This window comes from Aquarana catesbeiana, linkage group LG02, assembly GCF_042186555.1.
Source record: "Aquarana catesbeiana isolate 2022-GZ linkage group LG02, ASM4218655v1, whole genome shotgun sequence".
Lineage (NCBI taxonomy): Eukaryota > Metazoa > Chordata > Amphibia > Anura > Ranidae > Aquarana > Aquarana catesbeiana.
The window spans coordinates 673400161-673428149 of record NC_133325.1 but is presented as its reverse complement, the minus strand read 5'-3'; the positions used below and the strand labels follow the sequence as shown (position 1 = coordinate 673428149).

Here is a 27989-nt window from a genome sequence, read left to right as displayed (position 1 = left end):
ATATGCTGCAGAAATCTCCCTCCACTGAGTCTGGCTGCAGCCATTTTAACTGTGGGCAGCTGAAGATGCTGCCTGTTTACTTTCTGGATTTACACAGATGCACACCTGCAGCTCTCATTGGCCCTCTTATGACTCACCCCCCCTCCCTTTCTGGCAAACTCTCATGAGAGTGAGAAAGAGAGCTGTGCATGATGTCATAAGCCTACGCTAATGACCAGACAAGAAACAGGATGTGGGCTGTATAAGATATTTACTGGCAGAAAAAATAATGTTTTACTATCCAAAGTTACTGTAAAACAACATGGGTAGAAGATTTAATAGATGGAAAGATGAAAAAATGACTGAAGGTCCGATAAAATATGCAGGTTGTGATGCGGAGTCTGCGATGTCCCACAGAGACTTAATGCTGCAGAGAGAAGTTTGTGATTGGAGGAGAGGCCAGGCACATGACTTTCACTTGACAATTCATGTGATCAGACTCTCTGCCTCCTTTTCTGTTACCATTCATTTAATGGTGACGTGCTTTATAAAAGTGGTGTAATCTTCCTTCTTTCTTCCTCTCCTTTTTTTTTTTTTCTCTTCTTTTATAAATGGGGTCCTTAGTTACTGAAATGAAAGTATGCAGAAGAAGAAAGTCAAAGAAAAGTCAGAAAGCCTAATCTTTATAAGGGCTCATTCACACAGGTGTAAAAAAAAAAATTCTACTGTCATTTACATTGTATGCATGTAAATGTGAGATGCTATTGGCCTCAGCTGCTGCTCAGGGGCTGACATGTTAGCGCCGCTTCACATTAGAAGCGGCACGACTTGCAGGTCGCCTCACCGAGGCGACCTGCACACGACTGCCGCGGCGACTTGCAAGACGACTTCTGTATAGAAGTCTATGCAAGTCGCCCCCAAAGTAGTACAGGAACCTTTCTTCTAAGTCGGAGCGACTTGCGTCGCTCCGATTAGAACGGTTCCATTGTACAGAACGGGAGGCGACTTGTCAGGCGGCTAGGTCGCCTGACAAGTCGCCCCCGTGTGAACCGGCTCTAAATGTCAACCATGTGTAACCAGCAGTGTCGACCATTTTTGATGCAGCAGCAACACCCTGCGAAATACGAAATGCCTGCGAGAATTAACCCCCAATTGTTTTGGGTCAGACTCAGGGTTTTACAGCAGGATGGGTCAGCAAGATCTCACCTAGGGCTATCAATTTGCTTGGCAATACTGAAATAAAATCTTGAAATGGCTTGTGTATGGAAAAGTACACAAACAAGGACATTTCATCTTGTCTATAGCAGTGGCCACCAACCTTTTTAACCTCGCAGACCTCTAAACTCACAATTTAGAGTCTCACAGGCCACTAACATGAATTTTACATGCCTTATACACAATGTCCCAGCTCCCTGCCCCCACCTCTGCCCCCCTCCGCATTCTGCATCACACTGCTGCCTTACACAGACTCATCATTGGATCTCACCTCCTTATCTAGCCATGTGCTTGAGCTCTGTGCTTCGTCCCACAGTCTGTGATCAGCACTCCTCCTTACTACTCCAAGTGCCTCCCTCTGAGTTCACAGGAGCTGGAACTACAGAGAAGCCAGCGCACATTGAGAACAACATTGGGCATAGAGCTGCATGATTAATAATTAAGGCCGGGTTTACACTGTAACCCGCTGTGGATCACACAGTAGTGCTGTGCGACCCTGTTCCCAGTTTCAGGGAGGAATCAGGGACGATTCTATGCCTGAATTTGGTCCTGAAATGGAGCCAAAGACACACAGCGTTTCTGTGCAGTGCGCTCCGCAGCCGCAATGGAGATATGTGAACCGGCTCCATAGGGAGCCAGTGACATTCTCCTGCTATGCGAATTGGATGTGGGGAAACCCACATCTAATTCACATAGGTGTGAACCCGGCCTAAAGAATTGATTGTGATTTAACCCCCCCTTGCGATCCTAAAACCGCATTTCCTCGATTCAGTGCAGAACTGTTCTCTGCTCACTGCTGACAGCTGTCAAAAAAAAAAAAAACAGGCAGCCTGCCAAATTTATCACAACATTGCTTAGGGGGAGATAAAGAGAAACATTGTAACATTTTAGTTCTTTTAGATCAAAGGGATGCACTTCCGTCTGTAAAGGTCAGTTTAACCACTTAGCTATAGCAGGGAAACCTACAATTTAAGTGAATAAAAAATGATAGGGGGTACCATCATCCAAATCGCAATAGAGAATAATTAAATGCAAGGAGACAATTGCCCAAAAGGATTCTCCGAAGCGGGGAGGGAGAGCAGGAAGAAGTCCATTTTTCTTCCTGCTCCACCTCCCCGCTTTGGAGACTCCTTTTGGAGAATTGTCTCCTTGCATTTAATTTATTCTCCTTAACCACTTAAAGACTAAACCTTTTTCTGGCACTTGTTGCTTACAAGTTAAAATCAGTATTTTTTGCTAGAAAATTACTATATATATATATATATATATATATATATATATATATATATATATATATATATATATATATATATATATATATATATATATATATATAATTTTTTTTTTTTTTTAGCAGAGACCCTAGAAAATAAAATGGCGATTGTTGCAATATTTTATGTACTGTCCGTGATACTTTTTTTTATTTGCAATAACATATCATTTTCATGGACAACCTTTCGGGGTGTGTCCCCTTCTTCAAGGTCCAAGCAGTACTAATTCACAAAATTTTAACAGAAGGTAAAATGTTAAAACAAAACAAAAAAACAAAACAAAAAAAATCTCTGAAGGAAAAAGAAAAACACACGCATACAAATCAATGTGTATGGTAATAAAGCTATCAGCAAGTGAGATAAGACAGATAATACGGCTACAATCGCCTCTAGTAATATTTTATGTCACACTGTATTTGTGTAAAGTTAGCCCAATTTTTTTTGTATAATGTGACAGATGTTACGCCATGAGAATCGTGATCTTTATCCTAAGCAAAAAAAATTATGATTCTCATTCTAGCCAGAATCATGCAGCTCTAATTGGGCGGTATACATCCGTCACAATTTGTGGCAGAACCCAAAATGTTCTCACTGGTTGGCGACCGCTGGTAGCAGTCAGAATCCTATTTTTGTATCATGGATTGCAGCAATGATGATCTGAAGCCGACTGATTGCTCTGTGCAGAATTGCTTGCAACTGCACACTTTTTATACATGAGCCCCCATTAAGCTTTTTTTTTTTTTTTTTTTTTTTTTTTTTTTGATAAAGCATTGCAACAGCACATGAAGCAGTACTCCATGGCAGCCAACCTGCTTTTGACTCACTGCAACCATATATTTAGAAGATGACTCTTGTTTGGTTGCTCTGAGCTGCACCTTTCACATTGCTCTTCATTTAATTAGAACGATGACATGCTGGTACATTTTATGAAAGAGCCCACATTTACTGGATCTCACCCGGACCCTTAGTTGATCAAAATCACCTAGTACCCCTTGCAGATATACTGCTGTGTTGGAAAGCCGCACATGCTGGCAATGCCGGTTCATGCTTCTTACACGTGCACAAACCATTTACAGATTGCATGTGAACGAACAGCTACAAATGGCTTTGCTGGCAAACTGCTCCATTTTTCTTTGAGAGAAACATGTGTTATGCATTAGCTGAGAGACAGAAGGGAATCTCTAAAACTGGTCCTCCCACCACATCACGGTTACTATGCCAATGACTAAGAGCTTTCTGAAGTGGAGCTCAACCTATTTAAATAAGCCCTGTGTATTAACTGTTAAAATAGAGAGGGGGAAAAAAAGACAGATGGGATATTTCTACTGTTACTACACATTAGGCGTAGACATCGGCGTTCCGCGTTGTTCACTAAAAACTGTGCTATGGGCAGGACTCTAGACAAAATGTGTCTGCCCTGCTCTGAAATTCCATGACCTTGGATGGCCAAAACTTTGCATGTGGCTCAGGCAGACCTGGTGAGTTTGTGCATTGAAAATAACCGGGATGTGGTGTGGTCCGTGCTGATTGATTCTTACAGTCTTCCAGATTTTACTTGGGGCTGCTTGGTCGACATCAAAATTGCCTGGCAAGCCCCTTTTTTGAGTCCTCATGTGTATGAGCTCCAGAGTCCACTGTAGGTGCTGAGATCTCCCTGCTAGAGTACCAGGACTTTACAGGAAATCGATCGGTGATTCAGATTGCTGGCATCTGCCCAAAACTGAAATGACAGTTGTGAGTGGACAAAAACCTTTGAGTACTGCCACGTATTTACCTACAATTTATCAGTACTTTAAGACAGGGATCTCCAAACTACGGCCCTCCAACTGTTGCGAAACTACACGTCCCATGAGGCATTGTAAAACTCTGACATTCATAGGTGTGATGTGAATTTGTAGTTCCTGAACAACTGAAGGGCCTTAGTTTGGAGACCCCTGCTTTAAGAAGTGGAAAGTGACTTCTTTGTAGCTGTAGTTGGCAAACACTATGAAGAGTCCTATAGCACGCGCAAAACGAGAGGATGGGAAAGGCACTTATTGACAATTGAGCACTGTTCATGGAGGGTTAAGGGCTTGCCTAGTCATATGCAAATACAGACTTTGAGGAAGTCGGTATTTGCATAGGCCCTTTCTGCATGTTGTGTGATAGGATTCTGGTAACAAAATTTAAATTCTAGTACCTGTGGAGCAGTATAACTTCTTCATGGCATATGTGGCAGACCACCCATAGTTATAGTGCTCTCAGGATGGTGATTATGGCTGTAAAATCCTATTTTTTTAATAGTGGAGCTGAAAATCAAATAATGTAAAGTAGGTATTCATTTATTTAAAATTAATTCATGGTTTCAGTGTAGTGGAAAAGAACGTTGCAGTTTATTTGATTGTATACCGAACTCTGCCACAGTACTACCTTTACAATATCAACAATGATGATAATCTTACTACACAGGATTAAAGGACCTCAGTTACTTACTACAATTAAGAAATGTCAAAATCGTCTTTGGAGATTAGAATGTGTTTGGGTCAGAGGAAAATCTCAGATAAAAAGAAGCATGGTCCAGAATTGCTCATGTAGCAAAGACCAAGGCCGGCCATACGTGGAATGAAATTCGACAGTTCAGCAGGTACTGGCTGAATTTTGATTTATGTATGGGGCAGGCTGGTTGTACATTAGTTGATCCACCTATCAAATTCTATACAACCAGACTGTTGGAAAATTTCCGCACGATCAGCTATATCGTGCTATAGCCAGCAGCTCTGACAGTGGGGAAGTCTCCCCACTATCAGAAGACAATAGCTCAGCTGGAGTGATTCCTCCATCCACCTCAAATGTGTGGATAGGGAAATCGGGTCTTTAGTATTTTTTTTTTTTTTTTTTTTTTAAATAAAAAAAAAAAAGTATGGTCTGCCTAAGGTTGCAGAACACATGACAAACCCCTATGAAAGGTCTTTTTCATTTAGAAATCTGATTTTGGTAGTGCAGATTTTAGTATCGATTTGTCATGTTGTGAACATTGCTCAAGGCCACTAAGATGTTGATTTTTTTTCTGTTCTTGAATAGTCATTTTATGGGTTTTATTCAGCATGGGTGGCACCGTTAACACACTGCTCTAAATACAGAACAATAGGAGGTATTGCTGTGTACTTGGTTTGAATTATTAAAAGGTCACGTTAGAAGCACACAGCAGATGAGGAGTAACCTGGGAAAGGTCGCTTTGATCTCATTCAGTCTTTTTTTTTTTTCCTTTTCTGTTACAGAGGAAAATGATAAGCTTTTGGTGAAACAGGAGGAAGAGGAAGAAGAGGAGGAGGAGGAGGAAGAAGACAAGAAAAGCACAGTTCAAACAGAAGAACCGACAAATCAGTCCCCACCAGATCCTGCTTCTCCACCAGCACCTGCACCCCCTCCACCCCCACCTCCTCCTTTACCAACTCCAGTAGCTGTCATTCCTCTCCCAGTGGTAACCAGTGCCCCCCAACCAGTAGTTCCAACATCTTTGTCACCGCCTGTTGTTCAGCATCAACCACCTGTTGTTATCCCACCTGTCATTAGCAAAGACGTTTCCTTGGCTCCTGTCATCCAGCGACCAGTAGGTGTTGGACTTCAAGAAATTAAAACTGCCCCTCTAAGTGTTGGCAGTCCCAAGCAGTTGCACCATTACTCAACCCCTGTCCTGACAATAGCACACCACCATCTCCTGCAACAGCAGCAACATCAACAGCACCAACAACAGCCACCGCAACAGCCTATACAGCCCCAGCCGACAGCCCTACCACACCCGCAGCAGCCTCCACCACAGCCAATCGGTGCCCTGAGACTGTCTCCAGACGATGGAAGGCCTAATGAGCAGAGGAGGCGACCTGGAGGGTAAGAATCCGGTTATAATGTGATTAAGGTCATCTATAGGGTCTTGTTCATGCATGAATTTATTATCCTACTGCTACTAAACACAGAAAGCTGCATTTACTTTTTAGGATGGCTTTAGATTCTTGAATTGACAGGTCAAGGCTGTCCTTTCTACGCGGCTGGCTTACATAGACATACTTTTTTATCCTAATAAAGCAGACCTTGGACAACAATAAATCAGGGTGAACAGAGCTACTTACCCATAAATCTTTTTAAAGTTGTTTTGATATGAGTACATTAGTTAAACCAGGGGTCTCCAAACTTTCTAAACAAAGGGCCAGATTCTTATCCTTCAGACTTTAGAGGGGCCAGGCTGTGGCCAGTAGGAGTGGCCAGTAAATGTCCTGGCATTGGTAACAATGCCCCGTCATTGGTGTCGGTGAGAGGAATAGTGGCCCATCATTGGTGTTGGTGAGAGGAATAGTGCCCCATCATTGGTGTCGGTCAGAGGAATAGTGCCCCGTCATTGGTGTCGGTGAGAGGAATAGTGCTCCATCGTTGGTGAGAGGAATAGTGCCCCATGATTACTGATATTAGTGAGAGGAATGATGCCCTATCATTGGGAGAAATGGTGCCCCATCATTGGGGTTAGTGGGAGGAATGGTGCCCCATTCTTCTTGTCGGTGGGAGGAATAGTGCCCTAAGGGCCTGATAAAGGCAAGCAAAGGGTGACATCTGGCCCCCGGGCTGCAGTTTGGAGACCACTGAGTTAAACTATTGAACAGGAAGTGTCATTAGTACAGCAACAGAGCAGCCAGCATATATAAACATAGCATTTTTTGCTGGTATTGCTACACAGCATTATACTGCATTTTGCTGATGTGCACTGAAGAGATTGACTCAGAATAAACAATGCATGAGATCTGATCCTAGGGAGGCTACAGCTTACACATTTTCTGCCATTTTTTTTATGTCTTCCCTCTATACAGTAGGTTGCAGTGTGTTAGTTGAGCTTCTATAGCAGTGTTTGGATAAATGCATCCATGTCCAAGCCAGCAGTCAGATCAGGGGTCTGACATTTTGACATAACCGAAAGCTTTCATGCCCCATGTCAGAATATCATCACCACTTTCAATCGGATTAGCATTATTGCTATATGACCCTTTCCCCATATGATATGACCTGTGTTAGAAATAGTACTTCCCTGTCTTCGAAGGCAGATGTGAAGTCAGCCAGAGTGGGAGCCAGTAGAGCTGGTTTCCTGAAATAAAGGCCACTTTTATGTACACATAGCAGGTTACAGGTTACTTATTGTCCTCTGATCTCTCAAAGGAACAATAATTACTGCCATTTTAATGCATCCTATTCTTTGATATAGAAGCTAACAGGGCAGTGGGCTACAAAACAGTCGTATAGGTTTCTTCAGTGCCATAAGCATTGTGTGTAAAATACACGGTGTGCTGTTTTTTCCCAATATTGGCTCAAGTACTTAGGTTTTAACATAAAAAGTCCAGTTTTAATACATAAAAAGTACACCGATACTTTAGTGCAAACATAATATCAGAGAGAATTAAAGTGGATCTTCACTGCATCTGAGCACCACAAACCAAAAACACTAATTCTTTTTTAATATTAAAGCAAACTCACCCATTTCCATCCATTCATGTCTCCATGCTTTTTTGTTGATCACTTTGAAAAAAACACCCCCCCCTAGCATTTCTAGCTGTGGCCATCTTGAGTAAAGGAAAATGATTCATGTACCATTAACTTCCTGAAATCCATCTGCACTTGGCTCAAGTATACATTCAGGAGAGTGTACTTAGCTGAGAAAACCCCTCCTCCTCTCCTCCCCTACTCAAGACTCCTGGGATGTATGACATCATTTACCTAGGCAAGAAACCAGGAAGTAACTAGAGAAAAAAAAGAAAGTTTAAACAAGTAAATATGATATACGAGGGTTCTTCAAAAAGTTTCTGCTCTTTTTAAAATTAAGTTCTATTTATGAAAGTGCAGAAACTTAATTGAGGACCACTCGTACTTTCCTATCCATTTACTAATTCTAGCAGCATGGGGATTAAAAATAATCAATGTTGCTTGGAATAGTGAAGTTCCACTTTAAGGAAGCATAATATGAATTAAACTAAAAGTTTAGCAGAGACTGCCTGTTGTGTGTACGAGTGGAGAAAAGCTGTATCATAGCATATGCAAACTATAGAGACTTCACAATGAATGCACTTTAATTTTTATGACTTATGCTTATAGGAAGATACCTGCATCTGAAAAGACGGACTTGGATGTCCACAAGACTCTACAGCCTTGGTATATCTGATCATATAGCAAAACCTCTATTTACTCTATAACCTTGGCATATTTGATGATATAGAAAAACCTCTATTGAGCTTTATGCTGAATGCAGGTTGCCATGCATACACAGAAATAGTCAGCAATCAGGTGCACCTTCACTTTAACAAAAGAGAATGTCCAAACGACTGCAGAAATATACTGCTGCGCTGACCCCCTTGCATGCACGTCATAGCAACTCAGCTGAACATTAAGATTAATGGGACTTGTCCTTTACATACTGAAGACATCAAACTGCATCTCTTTAGAGACAGGTATTTTCCTGGGTGTGTATATATATATATATATATATATATATATATATATATATAGTATCTCGCAAAAGTGAGTACACCCCTCACATTTTTGTAAATATTTTATTATATCTTTTCATGTGACAACACTGAAGAAATGACACTTTGCAACAATGTAAAGTAGTGGGTGTACAGCTTGTATAACAGTGTAAATTTTTCTGTCCCCTCCAAATAACTCAACACACAGCCATTAATGTCTAAACCGCTGGCAACAAAAATGAGTACACCCCTAAGTAAAAATGTCCGAATTGGGCCCAATTAGCCATTTTCCCTCCCCGGTGTCATGTTAGTGACTCGTTAGAGTTACAAGGTCTCAGGTGTGAATGGGGAGCAGGTGTGTTAAATTTGGTGTTATCGCTCTCTCTGTCTCATACTGGTCACTTGAAGTTCAACATAGCACCTCATGGCAAATAACTCTGAGGATCTGAAAAAAAGAATTGTTGCTCTACATAAAGATGGCCTAGGCTATAAAAAGATTGCCAAGACCCTGAAACTGAGCTGCAGCATGGTGGCCAAGACCATACAGCGGTTTAACAGGACAGGTTCCACTCAGAACAGGCCTCACCATGGTCAACCAAAGAAGTTGAGTACATGGGCTCAGCGTCATATCCAGAGGTTGTCTTAGACGTAAGAGTGCTGCCGAGGTTGAAGGGGTGGGGGCGTCAGTCTGTCAGTGCTCAGAGCATACACTGCATCAAATTGGTCTGCATGGCTGTCGTCCCAGAAGGAAGCCTCTTCTAAAGATGATGCACAAGAAAGCACGCAAACAGTTTGCTGAAGACAAGCAGACTAAGGACATGGATTATTGGAACCATGTCCTGTGGTCTGATGAGACCAAGATAAACTTTTTTGGTTCAGATGGTGTCAAGTGTGTGTGGCGGCAACCAGGTGAGGAGTACAAAGACAAGTGTGTCTTGCCTACAGTCAAGCATGGTGGTGGGAGCGTCATGGTCTGGGGCTGCATGAGTGCTGCCAGCATTGGGGAGCTACATTTCATTGAGGGAACCATGAATCCCAACATGTACTGTGACATACTAAAGCAGAGCATGATCCCCTTCCTTCAGAGACTGGGCCGCAGAGCAGTATTCCAACATGATAACGACCCCAAACACTCCTCCAAGACGTCCACTGCCTTGCTAAAGAAATTGAGGGTAAAGGTGATGGACTGGCCAAGCACGTCTCCAGACCTAAACCCTATTGAGCATCTGTGGGGCATCCTCAAACAGAAGGTGAAAGAGCACAAGGTCTCCAACATCCACCAGCTCTGCTATATCTTCATGGAGGAGTGGAAGAGGACTCCAGTGGCAACCTGTGAAGCTCTGGTGAACTCCATCCCCAAGAGGGTTAAGGCAGTGCTGAAAAATAATGGTGGTCACTCAAAATATTGACACCTAGGGTCCAATTTGGACATTTTCACTTAGGGGTGTACTCACTTTTGTTGCCAGCCGTTTAGACATTAATGGCTGTGTGTTGTGTTATTTTGAGGGGACAGCAAATTTACACTGTTATACAAGCTGTACACTCACTACTTTACATTGTAGCAAAGTGTCATTTCTTCAGTGTTGTCACATGAAAAGATATAATAAAATATTTACAAAAATTTGAGGGGTGTACTCACTTTTGTTCGATACTGTATGTGTGTGTATATATATATATATATATATATATATATATATATATATATATATATATATTATAATGAATATTTCCTGAAGTGATACTGTATCAGCTTGCAGAATCCTCTTGCAAACAGAGTGGCATTGTATTATGTCTGGCCTTCTCCTATTGGAGTCCTTTCAGTTTTGGGCTATGTGTGCACTATTTGCACCATGCATACCATCTCTGTTCGGAAACGAGGTCTGCTCATGGCTTGCTGAATTTAATGCATAATGAGACATGACTACTGCATACCCTGACCACTGTTGGCATTGCACACTAGCTAAAGTACATTTGTAAAATGCTGTGTGCACTAACATAGATGCATTTAGCACATGGTATATAACCAGTGCATAGAGCTGGCTGTGAGCTCGTCTTGTGCTAAAGCCAGCCTGTGCCCGTCATGTGAAAGCAGGCCCCTCTGAACAGAAGCAAATTTCCCACATGGACAGTGTAGCAGTTCAAGAGTGATAACCTTCTCACTTATACAACAGAGTATTTTTAGGTTGTAGAACCTTTAATCAAATTAGAAATTTTCCATTAATAAGATCTTACTCTGTTGTATTAATAGCATCCTATTTGCTTTCTCTTTCTGTTGCGTGTAGGGCTGGTACCAGAGAAGTCCATAATAAGCTGGAGAAGAACAGGTGTGTATGTAATCCGGGCCTTGTTTCTTTAAATACTTCCCCCTCACTTTATTTCTCTGAGGATTGTGCAAGTTGTGTTTGGCTATTTGCAACACTAGTTGTATGTGAACTGGGAAGTGTATTTCTAAAAGCTGAACTCCAATCAATTGGCTGTTTGAAATACATGAAATGCATCTATGAATTGTACCTGCCAAAGGATTTGGAATTCTGATCAACCTGTCATGTGATCCAGCTGCCAGGTAACACTAACAAGTCTGTGACTTCTCTGCAGACTGAACTGTGGTTGGGCCATGCAGCCTAGTCTGGGACCCGCCCCAGGGTGCTGGTTGGACAAAAATAGAGCAGCAGCCATTGATTGTGCTTTACCCTCCTGCAAGCATTTCCATAGTGATAGATGGATAGCATTGTACAAATCAGTAGCGTCTGAAGGATTTAGGGGTCTACTACCAGAGTATACTACAGTGCAGGAGATAACAAAAGGCTTCTGTTAGGACTGATTTGGATGCCTCATTATAATTGCCTGCACAATTCACACTGGTGCTGTACATGGTAAAACACGGTCAAAATTAATGAACAGCGTGCCTTAAAGTGTCACTAAACCCACATCATAAAAAAAATCAAAAGATGCTGTATTACATGCTATTCATACTCACGCGGTCACTATGAGATCTGTATTCTGCAAAAAAACCTGGCTGATCCTGCTGCTCTCTATCTCCACCTTCTGTTCATGTCCCCAATTCAGCTAACAATTTTGCAGCTGTGGTGGCAGCTCTGCACATGCTCAGTTTTCAGGGAGTTTTTATGCTCAGCATTTCCTCCCTATCACATCTAAGCAGCCTATGTGACACTGGTAAATAAATGACAGCCCACCCCCTCTTCTCCTCCATGCCCACTAACCAGTTAAACACAATGGGGGCGTGATATTACATGTAGATTAATAGAGGCTTCACCTCCCTTTTATTCTATGACACAGCCTGTGACTGGCAGAAATCCACCCACAGCATGTTATTTCCACAAAATAATTAAGATTTGATTTCAAATATATATTTGTATGCCAATTTAAAACAGTTTATTGATATTTATTTAGTTGTACTCTGTTTTCCAAAGGCTGTTTTTTTTTTTTTTTTTTAATTTTGAACATGTGACCAGCAGCAGAGGACTAAGGCTCCTCCTGCTTATGTTTCCCTGCAGACAGGCTGGGAAAGATCTGGGTCATGTGACCGCTGTATATCGATTAGGAAAAAGGTACTTAGATGTTTTTTTTGTTTTTTTTATTAATTCAAATAATTACAGTGCCATCATCCAGATATAGAAAGAAAATGGACAATTCAATTTAAACAGTGTGTGTTTAGTATCACTTTAAGGCCCATTCACACATGCAGATAGGGTCATCTTCCAAATTGCTGTGGCCTGCGGTTGGAATCACAGGTGGTTCGTGGACAGCTGTGGCCGGGAAGCCTTTACCGGTGAATGACACGGGCCGTATCTGTCCATGGCTGTTTGCATGTTATCGCACAGCGTTTAGATGCAGTTAGGGACTGAGGATCATCCTTGGACACAGACTGCCTGCATTCAGAGCCAATCATTTGTCCCTAACTACAGGTAAACGCTAGCTGTGGGATAACATGCAAAAAAAACACATACCGATACGGCTCCTGTCATTCCATTTGTACAGGTTTGCCAGCTGCAGCTGTCAGGGAACCACTGCTGATTCTTGTCGCAAGACTTTGAAGGCTGACCCTATCTGCACATGTGAATGAAGCCAAACTCCTAGTAATAATGCAACACATGCTGTAAAAGGGGGGCCCTAATGATTTGAATGAATGCCTAACTGAAATAGCAATTTTGCTATCTCCCTGTGGCACAGCTGTAGGTTTATTTTTCTCATTTACTTCAGTATGCACATTGTTGCATTGCTGTAACGCACAGCAACATGCATTGTACACATGGGTCTACTGCAACGCCATGCACTTTAAATGGAACTTTAGAGCACTTTTCCAATGGTACCTGCATTGAAGGGCACCACAGTCCTCAGTAACACACAAATGTACATTGTGGTGTGTTGTGATGGTAAAGATAGTACATGCACCTGTTTTAGTGCATTTTATGTTGCTCATTTTAATTAATGAGCAGTCTTAACACATTACATGTTAATATGCATGCTCTGTAGAAATGTAAATAGCCGTGAATAGTTAGGTTACTGGTTTCTACATAAATGGTATACTGGAATAACAACAAATGTGTAAAACAATGCTTCTTTTTTTTTTATGCCACAAAGCATTTATCATTTAACACAGTACAGCAGTCTATAAAGTGCGACACTTTTCTCAGGATGGCTTTTTGGCAATCTTCCTCATGATCATTTGTACAGGGGAAGACTGATAGACAAGGCACATTGGGAGCAGTTCAGTACTATATAAGGAGACGGGGCAGAGGACGGGGGGTTTGGATCATTTGACCTTAATTCATATCTGCTTGTGGGTGCATTAAAGAATAAGGCGCTAAAAGATTTTGCTTGCAAGTGTGTTTCAGCTGTAGTTTGCTCTGTAACATAACAGTTTTTTGGAAAGTAATGCAAGAAAACCGTATTGGCTTTATACATTTTGATACGTACGCTTGCAAGTCTGTGTTACGCTTGATTTTCCAGCATTGAGTTTTAACAGTGATCGTTCATATTGTCCATAGGACTTTGATTATATTCATTATTTGGTGTATAGTGCGTTTTTGGGAACTGAACCATTAAAGGGGTGTCTTTATATCCTGCAGACGGGCACACCTCAAGGAATGCTTTGAAACCCTAAAGAGGAACATCCCAAATGTAGATGACAAGAAGACATCAAACCTCAGCGTATTAAGAAGTGCTCTGAGATACATCCAGGTATGACTTGAAACTGTAGCTTACAATGTTATTGATTCTGCTTTTTTGCTTTTGCTTTTATGTTTTTGTATATTTACAATATGTCCCCTAAGGCTTGTTTCACACCTGTGCGGGTTTGTGGGCCACGTTTGCGTGGGCACGGCAGCCCATTAGTTTTGAATTGGCTGCATTTCCCGCAGAAAAAAGGTTCATGCACCATTTTGGAAATGCAGCTGCCCTTTGTACCATGCAATATATTTTTTTTCCCTACAGTTCCTTCACCCAGAAAAGTGCTGCGAATTGAGATGTGTGGGGATGCCATTAAGAATGAATGGCAGCCCCGTGCGTCTCTACAGAGCAGTGTGTTTTGGCTGCAGGTGCCAGGTACAAATGCCCCATATGGTGTGCACCAGGCTTTAGCCCTCATTCTCATTGCCGGTTGGGGACGTGGTACAGCAAGTTTTACTGTATATCTGTGACTGGGGTGGGCACAGCCAGGAAGCCTGTACAAATCGATGAGTACATGTGAACAGCCGCAGTGCCAGTCAGTAGCATATGATCCCCAGTACAGTAGCCCTGAGACTGGGTGAAGAAGGGGGAAGCATTTTTAGCCAGTCAGGGCTTTGTTCAGAGCTGTCAGCCTATAGTTGTTCATGCACATATCACAATCTGATTGCTTAATCACCTTTACTTTGCCGGTAACTATGTATGTATATTTCATTAGATGGGTTCTGGCTCTAAAGAGTTGTTGCTAAATCTAAAGGCGATTTTACAATCACACTGTAACATGTTTGGCCATCTTTGCATAGTAACCACAGTAGAGGAGATCACAAGATGCAACTTCACCATTTTGCTGTTGCTTCTTCATTTACCAGTCACAAGCTGGAGTGTTCTCTCAACTGGGCTGAATTGTGTAAAGTAAACCTGTCATGAGAGAAATATAGGTGTCGCCATTGCTGATGTTCCAAGTAGTTTCAAATTAATGGGCTGCAAAATTGCACCGTACGGGAACATGCAGAAATGCGTGCCACATTCCTGTGTGATTTGGGTGTGAACCAGCTCTGAGACTAGAGAGTAGGCATGTCTGTCAGGAACTTAGCATTTTCAGGAGAGTTTGGTAATGATATTTTCCACATTCTCTCACGAGAGGTTTCTTAAACTGTAGTGTAATCTGGTCCTGGATCTGGCTGTGCTGGTCACAAGACCATCCAAGTAGAATTTGAATTCCTTTGACAGGAGAAGTAGTTCACATAAATGTGTTAAAGCCACAAACGCTACGCTTACTGTGACTTTAAATAGTTTGTTAGGGCCAAGCTGGCCCCAGCAAATGATTTCCTTCACGAACAGATGTGCCTGCTGGGTGCACTGTATAAACTGTGTGTAGCCTCAGCTACATAGAGTATACAGCACTGTGTTTGGCAGTGGGATGAGAACATCCTATTCAGATCTTGTTTCAAAATCGAGTTGGGCTGACTGGTGCTCAGGCGTTCATAGGGAACTTTGTTTCTCTTTTGTTCATTGACTGACCCAGCTTCTTCTTCCCGACCATAGGATTTATAACGCCGCCTACAGGAGTAGGAAGCTAGGCAGAAAAGAAACTTGGCACCGCCTATAGGCAGTCCTAGCTGGTATAAAACCCCTCTCTGCTATAGGTAGCCAGTTAATTCTGCCTAGTGTTCAGTTTTTGCCTCAAAGTAAAGAAGTGTTACAGGTGAATGAGGTCTCTGTTCCCTCTTGGGGGGGGCTTTGGTTTTTCACACCTCTCACCTTTGGCACTGCTTTGGGACGTCCCTTTGGTTGAGAATAAGAAGCTGTGTCCATCAATGACCTCCAGAGAAAGGGATTTTACGTTGAATAACAAAAATCCAGTTTATTCCATGATCAAATACAAAGTTTCTTCTGATTGGCTGAGGCGGAGAGGTGGTGGATGATGTCACACTCTCCACCTCAGCTAATTGGAGGAAGGTTTGTATTCATTCATAGAATACAAAGCTTCTTGTGAATGGCTGAGCGGCATTCGATTTTGTTCTGGGAATGGGATGGGAATTCCCATCCTGTTGCTGGAACAAAGTGCTGTATATTGTATGTGGCTGAGTCTAAATCTAGTTTATACAGCACATCTGTTAAGCTGGCCACAGATGGATCATTTTTTCTTCATTCAGCCTGCAGGCTAAACAAAAATAAACTGCTTCGTCTATCCACACAAGCAAGGTGGATGGAGGAGTTCCCCCTGCTAGGACATTGTATTCTGACAGTGGGACTCTGCTGTCAGATTACATTAATCAGTGGCTGCAGCTACTGATCGATAAAAGCTTTCCAACATTCCCATTGGGGGGATCTGTACCTGCTGAATTTCCATCCATCTGTGGTAAGCTTCATTAAAGTAAATGGTTCATTTGGGCCAGCTTGGCCCAGACAAACTTTTTAAAGTCATAGTAAACATGGGGTTGGGATTTAAACTCTGTATTTAGCTGTTTGCCCAGAGTTCACCTCTGTTTCTGTTCATCCAGTTAACTGTTTTCCAAGGTTTGCTAAACTGTATCAGAATATATAATGGCTATTGGCGTTTTTTAACATTAACTACTTCTAACTAGGCTGGTGTGTTCTGAATTCACCTTCACCAGTACTTTAAAATGCTTCTCTGTCTCCTGCTGCTCTCGCACAACCTTTGAATAGTCTTGTGAGACGTAGCCTCTGGCTCAGCAATCACATGCTGCAGAAACAACACAAAGATGTAAAACGGAGTCTTAACAGCAGGGAACATAACCCAGAAATCTAGAATTTAGGAGTTCATGACCAGTTTGGAAGTGTGCCAGCATTCATGTTTTACCACAGCAAAACAGCAAGAGCCTTCTCTTTTCTGAATTGATAAATGAATACCATGACTATCAAACATCTTAAAAAAAATACCATTTATTTTCAGTTTGATCTTGCTGTGCTTAGGTTCTCTGTTCTTTTAAATGTGAAATTCTAGCAGCTGTGAGAGCCACTTTTCATTGGTCGTCTGCTCTGACTGCTGTCGCGTGATGTTTTTTTTCTCTAGTGAGTGTTGGCTCCGCCCCTTGAAACGTGTCTGACTTGTGCATGAATTCTTACGTTGCCTTTCCAGCCTGCTCAACTGCGACCTGGTTTCCACTGCAGATTTGGTTCTGGGTGGCAGGAAGGGTTACTTTTTTGCTTAAAGTGATTGTAAAGGCTCGTTTTTTGTTTTTTTTTAAATAACCTGTTCTACTTGCCCCCTCTGCGCAATTGGTTTTGCACAGAGCAGCCCTGATCCTCCTTTTCTCAGGACCCTCTTTGCTGCTCCTAGTCCCTACCTCCTTTGAGTGCCCCTCAGCCAGCAGCTTGCTACAGGGGTCACCCAAGCTGAGTCAGAGCTCCGTGTATCCATTCAGACACTGAGCCCTGACCTGGCCCCGCCCCCTCTCTCCCCTAATTTGCTGACTGACTTTGACAGCCGCAGGAGCCAATAGCGCCGCTGCTCTGTCTCAGTCAATCAGGAGTGTACTGGATGGCTGAGGGGATCGTGGACATCGCTGGAGAGAAAAGGAGCTCAGGTAAGTAATTAGGGGGGGGGGGGGGATGCAACACACAGAAGGTTTTTTTATCTTAATGTATAGAATGCATTAAGATAAAAAAAAAACTTCTGCCTTTACAACTCCTTTAACTTTTCTACTTGCAATAGTGCAATATAGAGATAGAATGCTGCAATGTCCTGTTTCTGTAGTATAATTATCTGAAACTTCGTAGACCTTTTGTGGCACATTGCAGAATTACCCTATTTAAACTACAACTTCAGCCAAAATGATGTTATTTTATCTTGGCTATTGCTGGGAATAGGCGCAGTCCCCATCCAGAAGGTTGCACATTGGTTTAGTTTTGGTAAATGTGCATTTTATATATTAGGATGGTATAAATAAGCATTCTACTTTTATTTTGAACAAATGGGTGTCTTTAGAATTCTGCATTGTGGTGAGTTATTCCCCCCAGCTCCTTTCCTAATTAGCTATGTGATCAAGAGACAAATCAGAGGTTTTAAATTTAGAACTTGTTTTCCCCTATTATATCACTAAGGAAAAATAAGTATGGCAATGGTTACAGCAGAAGTTCCCTGAAAGGCTGGCTTTTTTTTTTCTTTGGGAGTGTGTACCCAGTTTTGACAGGCCAAGCGGACGTTTGGCCCTCATTCCTGCCTGCAGCCTTCTGGGACGCACCACAGGTCCCAGGAGACTGCGGGACCATTCTCAGGGTGCGGCGCCGCTCACACATGCACGGTGGGAAACTGAATGTGAAGCCTCAAGGAGACACAGACAGCTTCCCACAGTTTACATGCTGGCTCTGGGAACCCGAAGACCAGCAAAGAACCGGCCTGGGTGAGGTGGGCATTGGATCCCTGGACAGGTAAGTGTCTGTTTATTAAAAGTCATCATTGAGGCTTGCTGTAATAATCCAGGGATAAGTACTTCACTTTCTATTATGACATTCATGAAAGATTTATTACACGCAACAGACTACTTGGCAAGATTTGATGAGAGTATTGTTATAATAATTAAATTATTATGTGGCATTTATATACTGTAAGTGGTTCTAAAGATAAAAGGTTTTTTAACCTTAACCATTTTGCGCCACCCGCCTCCCAGCCCTTTTAAGAGTTGTAAAAGTCGGGAGGTGGGCATTCAAGTCATGTGACCGCTGTGATTGGCTGTCACAGCGGTCACGTGATTGGAAAGCTGATCGCAAGTATGCATCAGCAGCTTACCAAACCCTGCCGGCTACCGCACTGGGAGCGTGCTCTCAGCACGTTATCTGTCTAAACAGGGCCGCATATATGCATCCACTCGACATTAAGGCCCACCTGCTGTGTGGCCGCATATATGCGTACATATGCATATATAAAAAAAACATTTATACTTACCTAGGTGTATGCTGCATTGATCTGATGCTGAATCTGTCCCTTGCCGCCTCTACACTGGGAACTGGATGGTCAAACACAGCTGATCACTCAGTTCTCAGCATTCTGTGAGCAGAAAGCCAGGGACTGTCATTCTCCAGCTCTCTGCTCTGTATAGCTTTGGCTATACTTCTACTTTATTTAATTCTGTGCATTAAGGTAAAAAACTGTCTGTGCCCAGGATCCACCCTGGAGCCGTTCTCTATGTCAATGGATGCAGACAGTGCTCGGGATCAAGTCCACAGGTGTGCCTCCAATAAGAAGCGGATTCCTACAGTGACATACCGAGAAGAGGTGGAGTGGGCTGGTGGGGGACCCCAGAATAGGAAGATCAGGGCTTCTCTGTGCAAAACCATTGTACAGACCAGGTAAGTATAACGTGGTTATTTTAACAAATATATAAAAAGTTTACAATCACTGTTATATAGAGCGGCATTTATATAGTGTGAAGGGTGAGGGTTAGGGGGCTCTGCTCAATCTTCTTGGTTATTGCCATTTACAACTACTGTTTTTTCTTGGGTGCATGGCTTAAAAGGGAATGGATTTACAAACTATATGTAGTGATACCCCCGAAGGAGCTGCTTTGTCCAGTCCGTTACTCTGCCTCTCAAAACCAAAGAACTGTCCCAGCCCCTCTGGCTGCAGACTGTGTGTCTCTTGGTAGGCCACAATCCCTTCACACAGCAACAGAAGGTTGTTCTCCTGATGGGATCCAGGAAACGAGGCCTGCTTGGCCTGGTCCACCCTGTACTTTTATAGTCTCTCCCACAATCCTTTTGACTCTCTGCAGTGCAGCCCGGGATTTGCAGTCCTGCCCCCTCACACAGTCAGTCAGGCTGCCTTATGCTGGGACTTCATATCCCACAGTTCTTTGCTGCTGCTCCCTGATGATTGGCTCCCAGTCTCTTCCAATAGGGAGGCTACAAAGTAAACAGTTCTGTGTGTGTGTGTGAGAGAGGAGAGGAAGAGGGGGGGGAAAGGCTGTGCAGCTGCTAGCAGGCAGCTTTCTCTCCCTTGTGGATTCAATCCGCCTGGAGGGGTACCTGCTACATATATAATACAACTGCAATGCCTGATGGTTTATAGTCTGATAGAACAGTGTTCACTTTGGTGTTGGGAGAACGATGTTTAGGTTATTCTATTTAAAAGAGAGAAAAAAGGAAATGAGAAGTGGAGGCGTCATCCTTGTTAGTTGTTTGATTTTGTTTCCTGTCCTGGTGGCTGTGATTTGTTTTCTATGGAAGGCGTCTTTTTACTTCCTCCCAATTAACAAAGTGTCCTATAAATTGTAAATGTGTTACGTCTGTCTCCTGGATACACATAAAAGTCATGTTGCTGTTGACTGTCTGTGGGTCATGATGTTAAATGGTATAGTACATTATTAATGCAGAAGAAAGCTCTGTATTTAGTTTAAGTTTATGCAATATATTAGTTAGAGGAACTAAACCCTTCTGTCCTTTACAGTCAAGCAGTCTTGGCCTTTGTTTGATCTGCAGCTGCGATGGTGCCGCACATGTGATCAGTTATGACACCAGCCATTTGATAGCTTGACTGTTCAGCTGAGGGCCCAAGCAACTGTGAAATTCTAGGAACTTGGCTGCTTTTGTTAAAAGTGAAGGCACACTATGAGTTAAATCCAAGGAAGTGGGTAACATCTCCATGGCATATCTACTTATCCTCTGTATGTGGCCATGCTGCAGAAAAGTCTCACACATGTGGTATCGCCGTACTCAAGAGGAGTAGGATAATCTATTTTGGGGTGTAATTTTTGGTATGTACGTGCTATGTGTAAATGGACAATGTTGTGTAAAAAAAAAAAAAAATGCGTTTTTATTTTCTTTACACTTTTTCCAAAAACTTGTAGAAAAAAATGACATGTTCAAAAGACTCAATATGCCTCACAGATTATACATTGGGTTGTTTTCTTTCCAAAATGGGGTCATTTTTTGGGGCGTTTCCATTGTCCTGGTTCTCCAGGGCCTTCAAAAGTGTAAGAGGTAGTCAAGAAATTATATGTGTAATTTATGCTCCAAGAACGCCTGATGGCGCTCCCTGCATGTTGGGCCTCTGTATGTGTACAAGTCTCACACATGTGGTATCGCCATACTCAGGAGGAGTAGTAGAATTTGTTTTGGGAAGTAATATGTGCTATGCATATGCTGTGTGTGAGAAATAACCTGCTAATATAACAATTTTGTGAAAAAAAAGAAAAAAAAATCTTGATTTTGCAAAGAATTGTGGGAAAAAATTACAACTTCAAAAAACTCACCATGCCTCTTACTAAATACCTTGGGTTGTCTACTTTCCAAAAAGGGGTCATTTGGGGGGGTATCTGTACTTTCCTGGCTTGTTAGGGTCAGTACTTCAGGTGTGATCAGTTTTCAGAGATTGGCACCATAGCTTGTGGACTCTAGAACTTTCACAAAGATCAAATAATATACACCGATTTGGGTTATTTTTACCAAAGATATGTAGCAGTATAAATTTTGGCCAAAATTTATGAAGAAAAATTACTAATTTGCAAAATTTAAAAAAAAATACAGAAACGAAGAAAAATGCAATTTTTTACAGAATTTTCGGTCTTTTTTCTTTTATAGCGCAAAAAATAAAAAACCCAGCGGTGATTAAAAACCACCAAAAGAAAGCTCTATTTGTTTGAAAAAAAGGACAAAAATTTCATATCGGTACAGTGTTGCATGACTGAGTAATTGTCATTCAAAATGTGAGAGCACCGAAAGCTGAAAATTGGTCTGGTTAGGAAGGGGGTTTAAGGTGCCCAGTGGGTAAACTTTGAAGGATAGATATATGTCCTCCATTTACGGTAAAGGTGTATGTCCAGTTATAAAAGCCACGATTGGAGAACAGTTTGAGGGACAGGTATGTTGGACCTATTCTCAGCTCTATGGAAAATCTTCCAACACAAATGAAGTGCATGTATGGAAATTTCCAGGCAGTATGTCGCAAGAATGGGCCATCCAAAAGTGATACTTTTTTTTTTTTTTTTTTTTTTGATAAAGAGGCGGGCCATGTCACCTCCTGGCATCATAGTATGTCTTGAGGACATCCGCAATGAGATTACCATGACATAGTTCTGACTTTGGGCCTGTCCAGCTTGTAATTTGAAGTATTCCCACTCCTATTGTATTCTCTTTCTCTCTTTTCAAAATCTGTTAGGAAGTGTGTTACTCTTTTGTGATTGCTGTTGCCGGCCTGATGACTCTGAGAACTCTCTATTGGTTCCTTTTAGAGATATAAGAAACCTGTTTCAGCTTTCTAGGAGCCTCCAAATACTGCGATGTCAGTTCCAAACTTACTGATCCTTTAGGACAGGGGTCTCCAATCTTTCTAAACAAAAGGCTCATTTACTGTCCCTTAGACTTTTGAGGGGCCGGACTGTGGCCAGTAGGAGTAGAAAATGCCCCAGTGTCAGTGGAAGTAATCGACGTCCCATCAGTTGTATTAGTAAGAGAAAGTGCCCCTTCATTGGTTTCAGGGGGGGAATAGTACCCCATCATTGGTGCCAGTGGGAGGAAGAGAGAAATGGTGCCCCAAGGGCTGGATAGAGACGCGCAAAGGGCTGCAGTTTGGAGACCGTAGACATATGGTGAGGATTTCTAATCCAGCTGATTGCAACAGACTGGACATTTTCCATGTTTGTCGGTAGTGGAAAAAGCCTCCATGTAATCGTTTTCTAGGAGTACTAGCAGTCAGTCAAGTTGGATTAATTTGGAATTTTATGTTTCATCCCAAGAAATGTCTGATGTCTGGTCATCCTACTGGAACTGTAGACCTTCTGAGTTTAGAATTCCTGTAAACAGTGAGTGGCAGTTATACCAGAGACATTCGTTCTCTGATGGACACAGGTGTCACCATCACTATGTCAAAATGATCTTGGACACAGCCTGTAGTATTTTTGGCATGTCCAGTAGTGGCTTTGTAATAGAGATTTACATTGGCATTCAACAGAGATCAATTTTCTTGTAGGCACTGGAACGAGAGGGCAAAGATCTTTAATGGACATTAGTGCTGGCCAAATGAAACTTGCAGTGCCGCGCTAAGCCGAGACTGAGATCCCTCCGCCGGTTGCAGTAAAGGTGGCTGGCTTGTAAAGTGCACCATTCAGAGGCGTAAGAGTGTTATCAAAGAGAAGGAAAGGCGCCGCTCCAGCCACTCCCCTGATATGATTTGTCCCGCTTAGCAGGGCTTGGTCACAGAAGAAATGTGATCTTTTACATGGATAGTTTCTGGAAGGGGATTGTCCTAGGGTTCCCCGGTTCTGGTTTTCACTGCGTTTTTAATAGTCTCCACTTGTTGAAAACACAAAAATCATTCAGAACAGCACATTGTGGGGGAGGGAGTGTACTGATTTCCAATTTGAATATATATATATATTAAATATTCAAGCAGTGTTGTCTGCTGCTTTACACTTGTCCAGTGAGTCACTTTTCCTATGACTCACTGGACAAGTGTAAAAAAGCCGCAGACTGCACTGCTTGAAGATGCATGCATGCAATATACATACAATATACATACATACTGTATATGTAAATATATGTTCAAATTGGAAATTGCCAACCAATGCCATTATCAATACACTTCTTGCATGTCACAAATTAAATTCAATAAGATGTGTCATCTGTGATTTCTGAACATTGTATAGCCAGTCTCCAGACTTTCCCTGTTGGAGTCTTTTTCCCTGTTGTTTTTTTTTTTTTCACACTGATAACTATTGGTTTCCCTGAAGCTAGTCAGAGTATCCATGTTTTAGGTGAGCTCTTATATTAGAAATGTATTGCTGCAGTTGGATTTTACTTGCATATCTGACTTTTTACCTGTGCTTAGCCTGAAGCCTGCCTTACATTGGCATTCCAAATGTTTAGAAACAGAATTTGCTAATTTAGGTTACGTTCACAATAAATGAGATGATCTGCGTTTTTCTGCACAAGGAAAATGCAGATCACCACTGGGGCACATAAAAAAAATTTGCTTTCTATGTGCCTTGTTCACTCTGGTTTGAGGTGCAGTGCAAAAAAATGGGGGCCATGCATTGCACGGCGCACTGGATGGCACTGCAGGGCGCCACTCAGCAGAGACCTGAATGAACTTTCACTTGGGCCATACTTTTAAAGTGATTGTTAAGGTAGTTTTTTTTCTTTTTAACAAACATGTAATACTTACCTGCTCTGTGCAAGGGTTTTGCACAGAGCGCCCCCCGATCCTCCTCGGGTCCCCCGGCGGTGCTCCTGGCTCCTCTTCAGCGAGTGCCCCCACGGAGAGCCGGTTTCCATGGGGGCACCTGTGCGGGCACACTAACGAGTCCTGCTGCTGCGTCTATTGACACAGACAGCAGGACTCGACGCCGCCCCTGACTCCTGTGTCACTGGGTTTGATTGACAGCAGCGGGAGCCAATGCCTCCTGCTGCTATCAATATATCCAATGAGGACTCGAGACAAGGCTGGAGCTGCTGGGCTTGTGCTCGGTGTTAGGACGATTGGGTTCAGGTAAAAAAAAAAAGGTGGCTCTGGGGGGCAGTTGCAGCACAGAAGGTTTTTCACCTTAATGCATAGAATGCATTAAGGTGGTTATCAGCGCAGGCTCATATAATTTTTTTAATTTTATTTTATTTTAGGGTTAAACACTTTAAGGCATCGGCATACCAAGACATTTTGGACAATTTCCTGCTTCCAACTTTGTGGAACAGTTTGGGGATGGCCCCTTCCTGTTCCAACATGACTGCACTCCGGTGCGCACAAAGCAATGTCCATAAAGACATGGATGAGAGAGTTTGAGGTGCAGGAACTTGACTGGCCTGCACAGAGTGCTGACCTTAACTTGATAAAACAACTTTGGGATGAATTAGAGCAGAGACTGCGAGCCCTATTCTAGGCTTACCTATAGGTAAAACTCACATTCGGGGTAGGGGGGGGTATACAACCACTTTAAGGCCCCTTTCACACTTGTGCGACTTGTCCTGCGACTTGGGACTGCAAAGTCGCATGACAAGTCGTACCCCATGATTTCCAATGAGTATTCATATCTGTGCGACTTCAAGTCAGCTAGACTTCAAAGTAGTCCCAGTACTACTTTGGCCCGACTTTGATGCGAGTTGAGGTCCATAGACCTCAAGTTTACACAGGCATTCCCTGAAATTGCGGCCGCGAAATCGCGCAACTTTCAAAGTTGCAGCAGTGTGAAAGGGGTTCAAATCTCGACCGGTTCAGCAGGAACCGACTGGGGCTCGAACCGCATATGGCCAGCCTAAGGCTAGTCAGGTATAGCCTGGAAATCTACTTTAAACTGTAAGTTCACATTTACTGAAAATCTATAATGTGAACTTACACTGGACCGGTAAAGCGACGTCCTGGTGTCTCACAGCGGGTGATTGCAGGACTCAGGACCGGGGGAGATGGGGAGGGATGGGGTCCAGTATAAGTTCACCTTACAGATTTTTTGTAAAGGTGAACTTACCCTTAAGCAGGCCATACACGGTCAAATTTCGAACGAATTTTCTCTTCAAAATCAGAAAGTTCGTTTTTTTTTTTTTGTGATCTGATGATGCCACCATTGATTTTCGAAATTCGGCCGACCAAGTCTTCAATTTCACCGCATGTTGCTATAGAAAATAATTTTCGTGGGCGGGAATCTTCTTTTCTCTCCGTAAATTTTCTTTTCTTATTACATTTCTCGCACTATTCTTCCATCATTGATTAGAAAATCGTTTGTTTTTCTAAACGTTTCCAGCATGTCCGTTGCCGCGCGAAAATCGGCCGTTGTTGCAGCCCACTAATGGTGCGAAATTCGTACGAAAATTCTTTCATACGATTTTCGAAAGAAAATTCTTACGAAATTCCAACCGTGTATGGCCGGCATTAAGCACTTTGAGGGAAGACCCATGTGTTTTCTGATGGGCCCTAAAGCCCCTGAGCTGTTTTGGTTTCCACAGGGGCTCGTTCACACCACCTGCACACATTCAGCTCCATAAAACACGCTGTGTAATTGTGTTGTTGCGACACTGCACTGTTTACGTCTTTTTAAAAACTTTACTTGTCACGAGGTGAAGTTCATTCAGTTGTATGGAATGCATTGCTCAGCAGGTGTTGTCATTCACTGCCTAAAAATGTGGACTCGCTGCGTTTTCACACGACGCACTTCAGCGCAGCGTTAGGCTCTTTTCACATCTTTGTGTACACGTTTGGGTGCGTAGAAACAGACCCTTTCATTTCAGTGGGCTGCCCTACCAGAGAGAAGCGTGGGGGAAGAAGTGCCGACCCTTTTTTTAAAATTGCGCTGCATTGACAGCGCTAAAGGGCGCTCGTTTCTCTACAAGTCGGGAATGAGCACATTTCCCACATGTAGCAGTGTGAACCTAGGGTTATGGTGGGGACAGGGAACTATTGTTTTCTATGTGTCCTTGGATAAGGTGTGAATAAGCCATAGAACACTGCAGGTTTTTATTGTAGATCGTTTACTAAGGCTTAGTGCGACTCTGTGGAACTACAAGTCCCAGCACTTATAGCCACCACGTAGTTCCACTGTAGCAAAGAGAGAGAGAGAGAGACAGAAAACCAGAGGAATTTGCAGCCCTCTACAACCTCCTCAGCACTCAGACCGGCACACACAGGGTTAAGCCCTGCCCTGGTCTGTGCGCTGTGAGGCGGCGGCGGTGACAGTGCGTGTTGTGTTTCCACATTACACTGCTAGCTAGACGCCCCGCCCCTCTTCTGCCGCCACACTAGATTCCTGGATCTCTTTCAGCCGCGACCCCGCCCCATTATCACGCGAGTGCGCGCGGCCGACAGGGGGAGGCGAGGACTGGACCGCAGCGCGTGCGTGATCTCCGCCCAAGTCCACGTGCGACTTGAGCACATGGCTACCCCGAGCCCGCTGACGTCACCGGGCTCCGAGCCCCGCCCTGTGTGTTTCTGGTGAGCCTCTCTGGTGCGAGGAAGGGGAGGGGGGGATCCGGCGCGAGCGGTTGCATGAGATCCGCAGCGCGTGCTTGATGTGTTTGAGGTCAGTGTGTGGGCGGGGCTCTCGTTATATGTACGCTGGCACAGGCGCAGTGCTGCCACCTGGGGGACGTTGGGAGAAGAATCGGCTTACACTGCCTATTTGTCAACTATGAGCACGCTGTAATGTATTGATCTATATACAGTGTGCATACCTACTAACATTTTGAGATGGGAATGAGGGACCTACTAGCAAACGTATGTAGACATAGGACACGCCCCCTGCCACACCCCTTAAAGGAGAATTAACCCCCAAAATTAAAGTAAATCCACAAGGGCTTTTTTTACCACTACTATACCTTTTTATATTGGCTTTTAAAATTTACAAATGCAGCAATTTAGAAATTGGATGAAAGGTTTAGCACTGGGAAACACTTTTTGAAAGATAAACAGTGCATTTTATATACAACTATATAGATCAGACCAAAATAAGAGACAAATGAGGAAGACAGAGGGGCATTGCTCCAAATCAGGGACAGTTGGGAGCTATGCAGTGTACAATATATAAAGCACGTAAATCATCGGTACTGTATCAGCAATGAATACCTTTTTTTTTTTTTTTTTTTTTTTTTTTTTTACTTCCAATGCTAATCATGGATTTGATCGCTTTGGATGATCTGCAGAAAAAGAGTTGTAGAAGACAACAAAGAAAAGATTGTTTATTAACCCCTTCAGGTAGCAGGAGCCAGCCTTGTAAGAATTTGTAACCGCTGAGTCATTACATAAGTTTCCAGTCTGTGATTGGCTGGCACAGTGATCATGTGAGTGGGAGCCTGGCCCAAGTGTAAAAAGCAGCGGGAATGGGGCTAGGGTCACAACAATGCTGGGAGGGTGCTGAGTGAGCACGCTCCAAAAACAATGACACCAAATGTCTGCATATATGTGACAACTCAGCGCTAAGGG

The 27989-nt window shown here is 42.9% G+C and overlaps 1 protein-coding gene across 3 annotated transcripts in view; it reads left to right on the top strand.

The window, feature by feature from the left end:
• Positions 1 to 27989, top strand: part of MNT (MAX network transcriptional repressor) — a 121248-nt gene that overhangs the window by 38731 nt on the left and 54528 nt on the right. Inside the window, exons 2-5 of one of the 3 annotated variants that reach the window (XM_073616695.1) lie at positions 5723 to 6332; positions 8574 to 8630; positions 11227 to 11268; positions 14035 to 14146. In XM_073616695.1, the coding sequence (XP_073472796.1) occupies positions 5723 to 6332; positions 8574 to 8630; positions 11227 to 11268; positions 14035 to 14146 (821 nt within the window). The remainder of the gene's footprint in view (positions 1 to 5722; positions 6333 to 8573; positions 8631 to 11226; positions 11269 to 14034; positions 14147 to 27989) is intronic. The other 2 variants (XM_073616696.1, XM_073616697.1) reach the window with 2 other exon arrangements.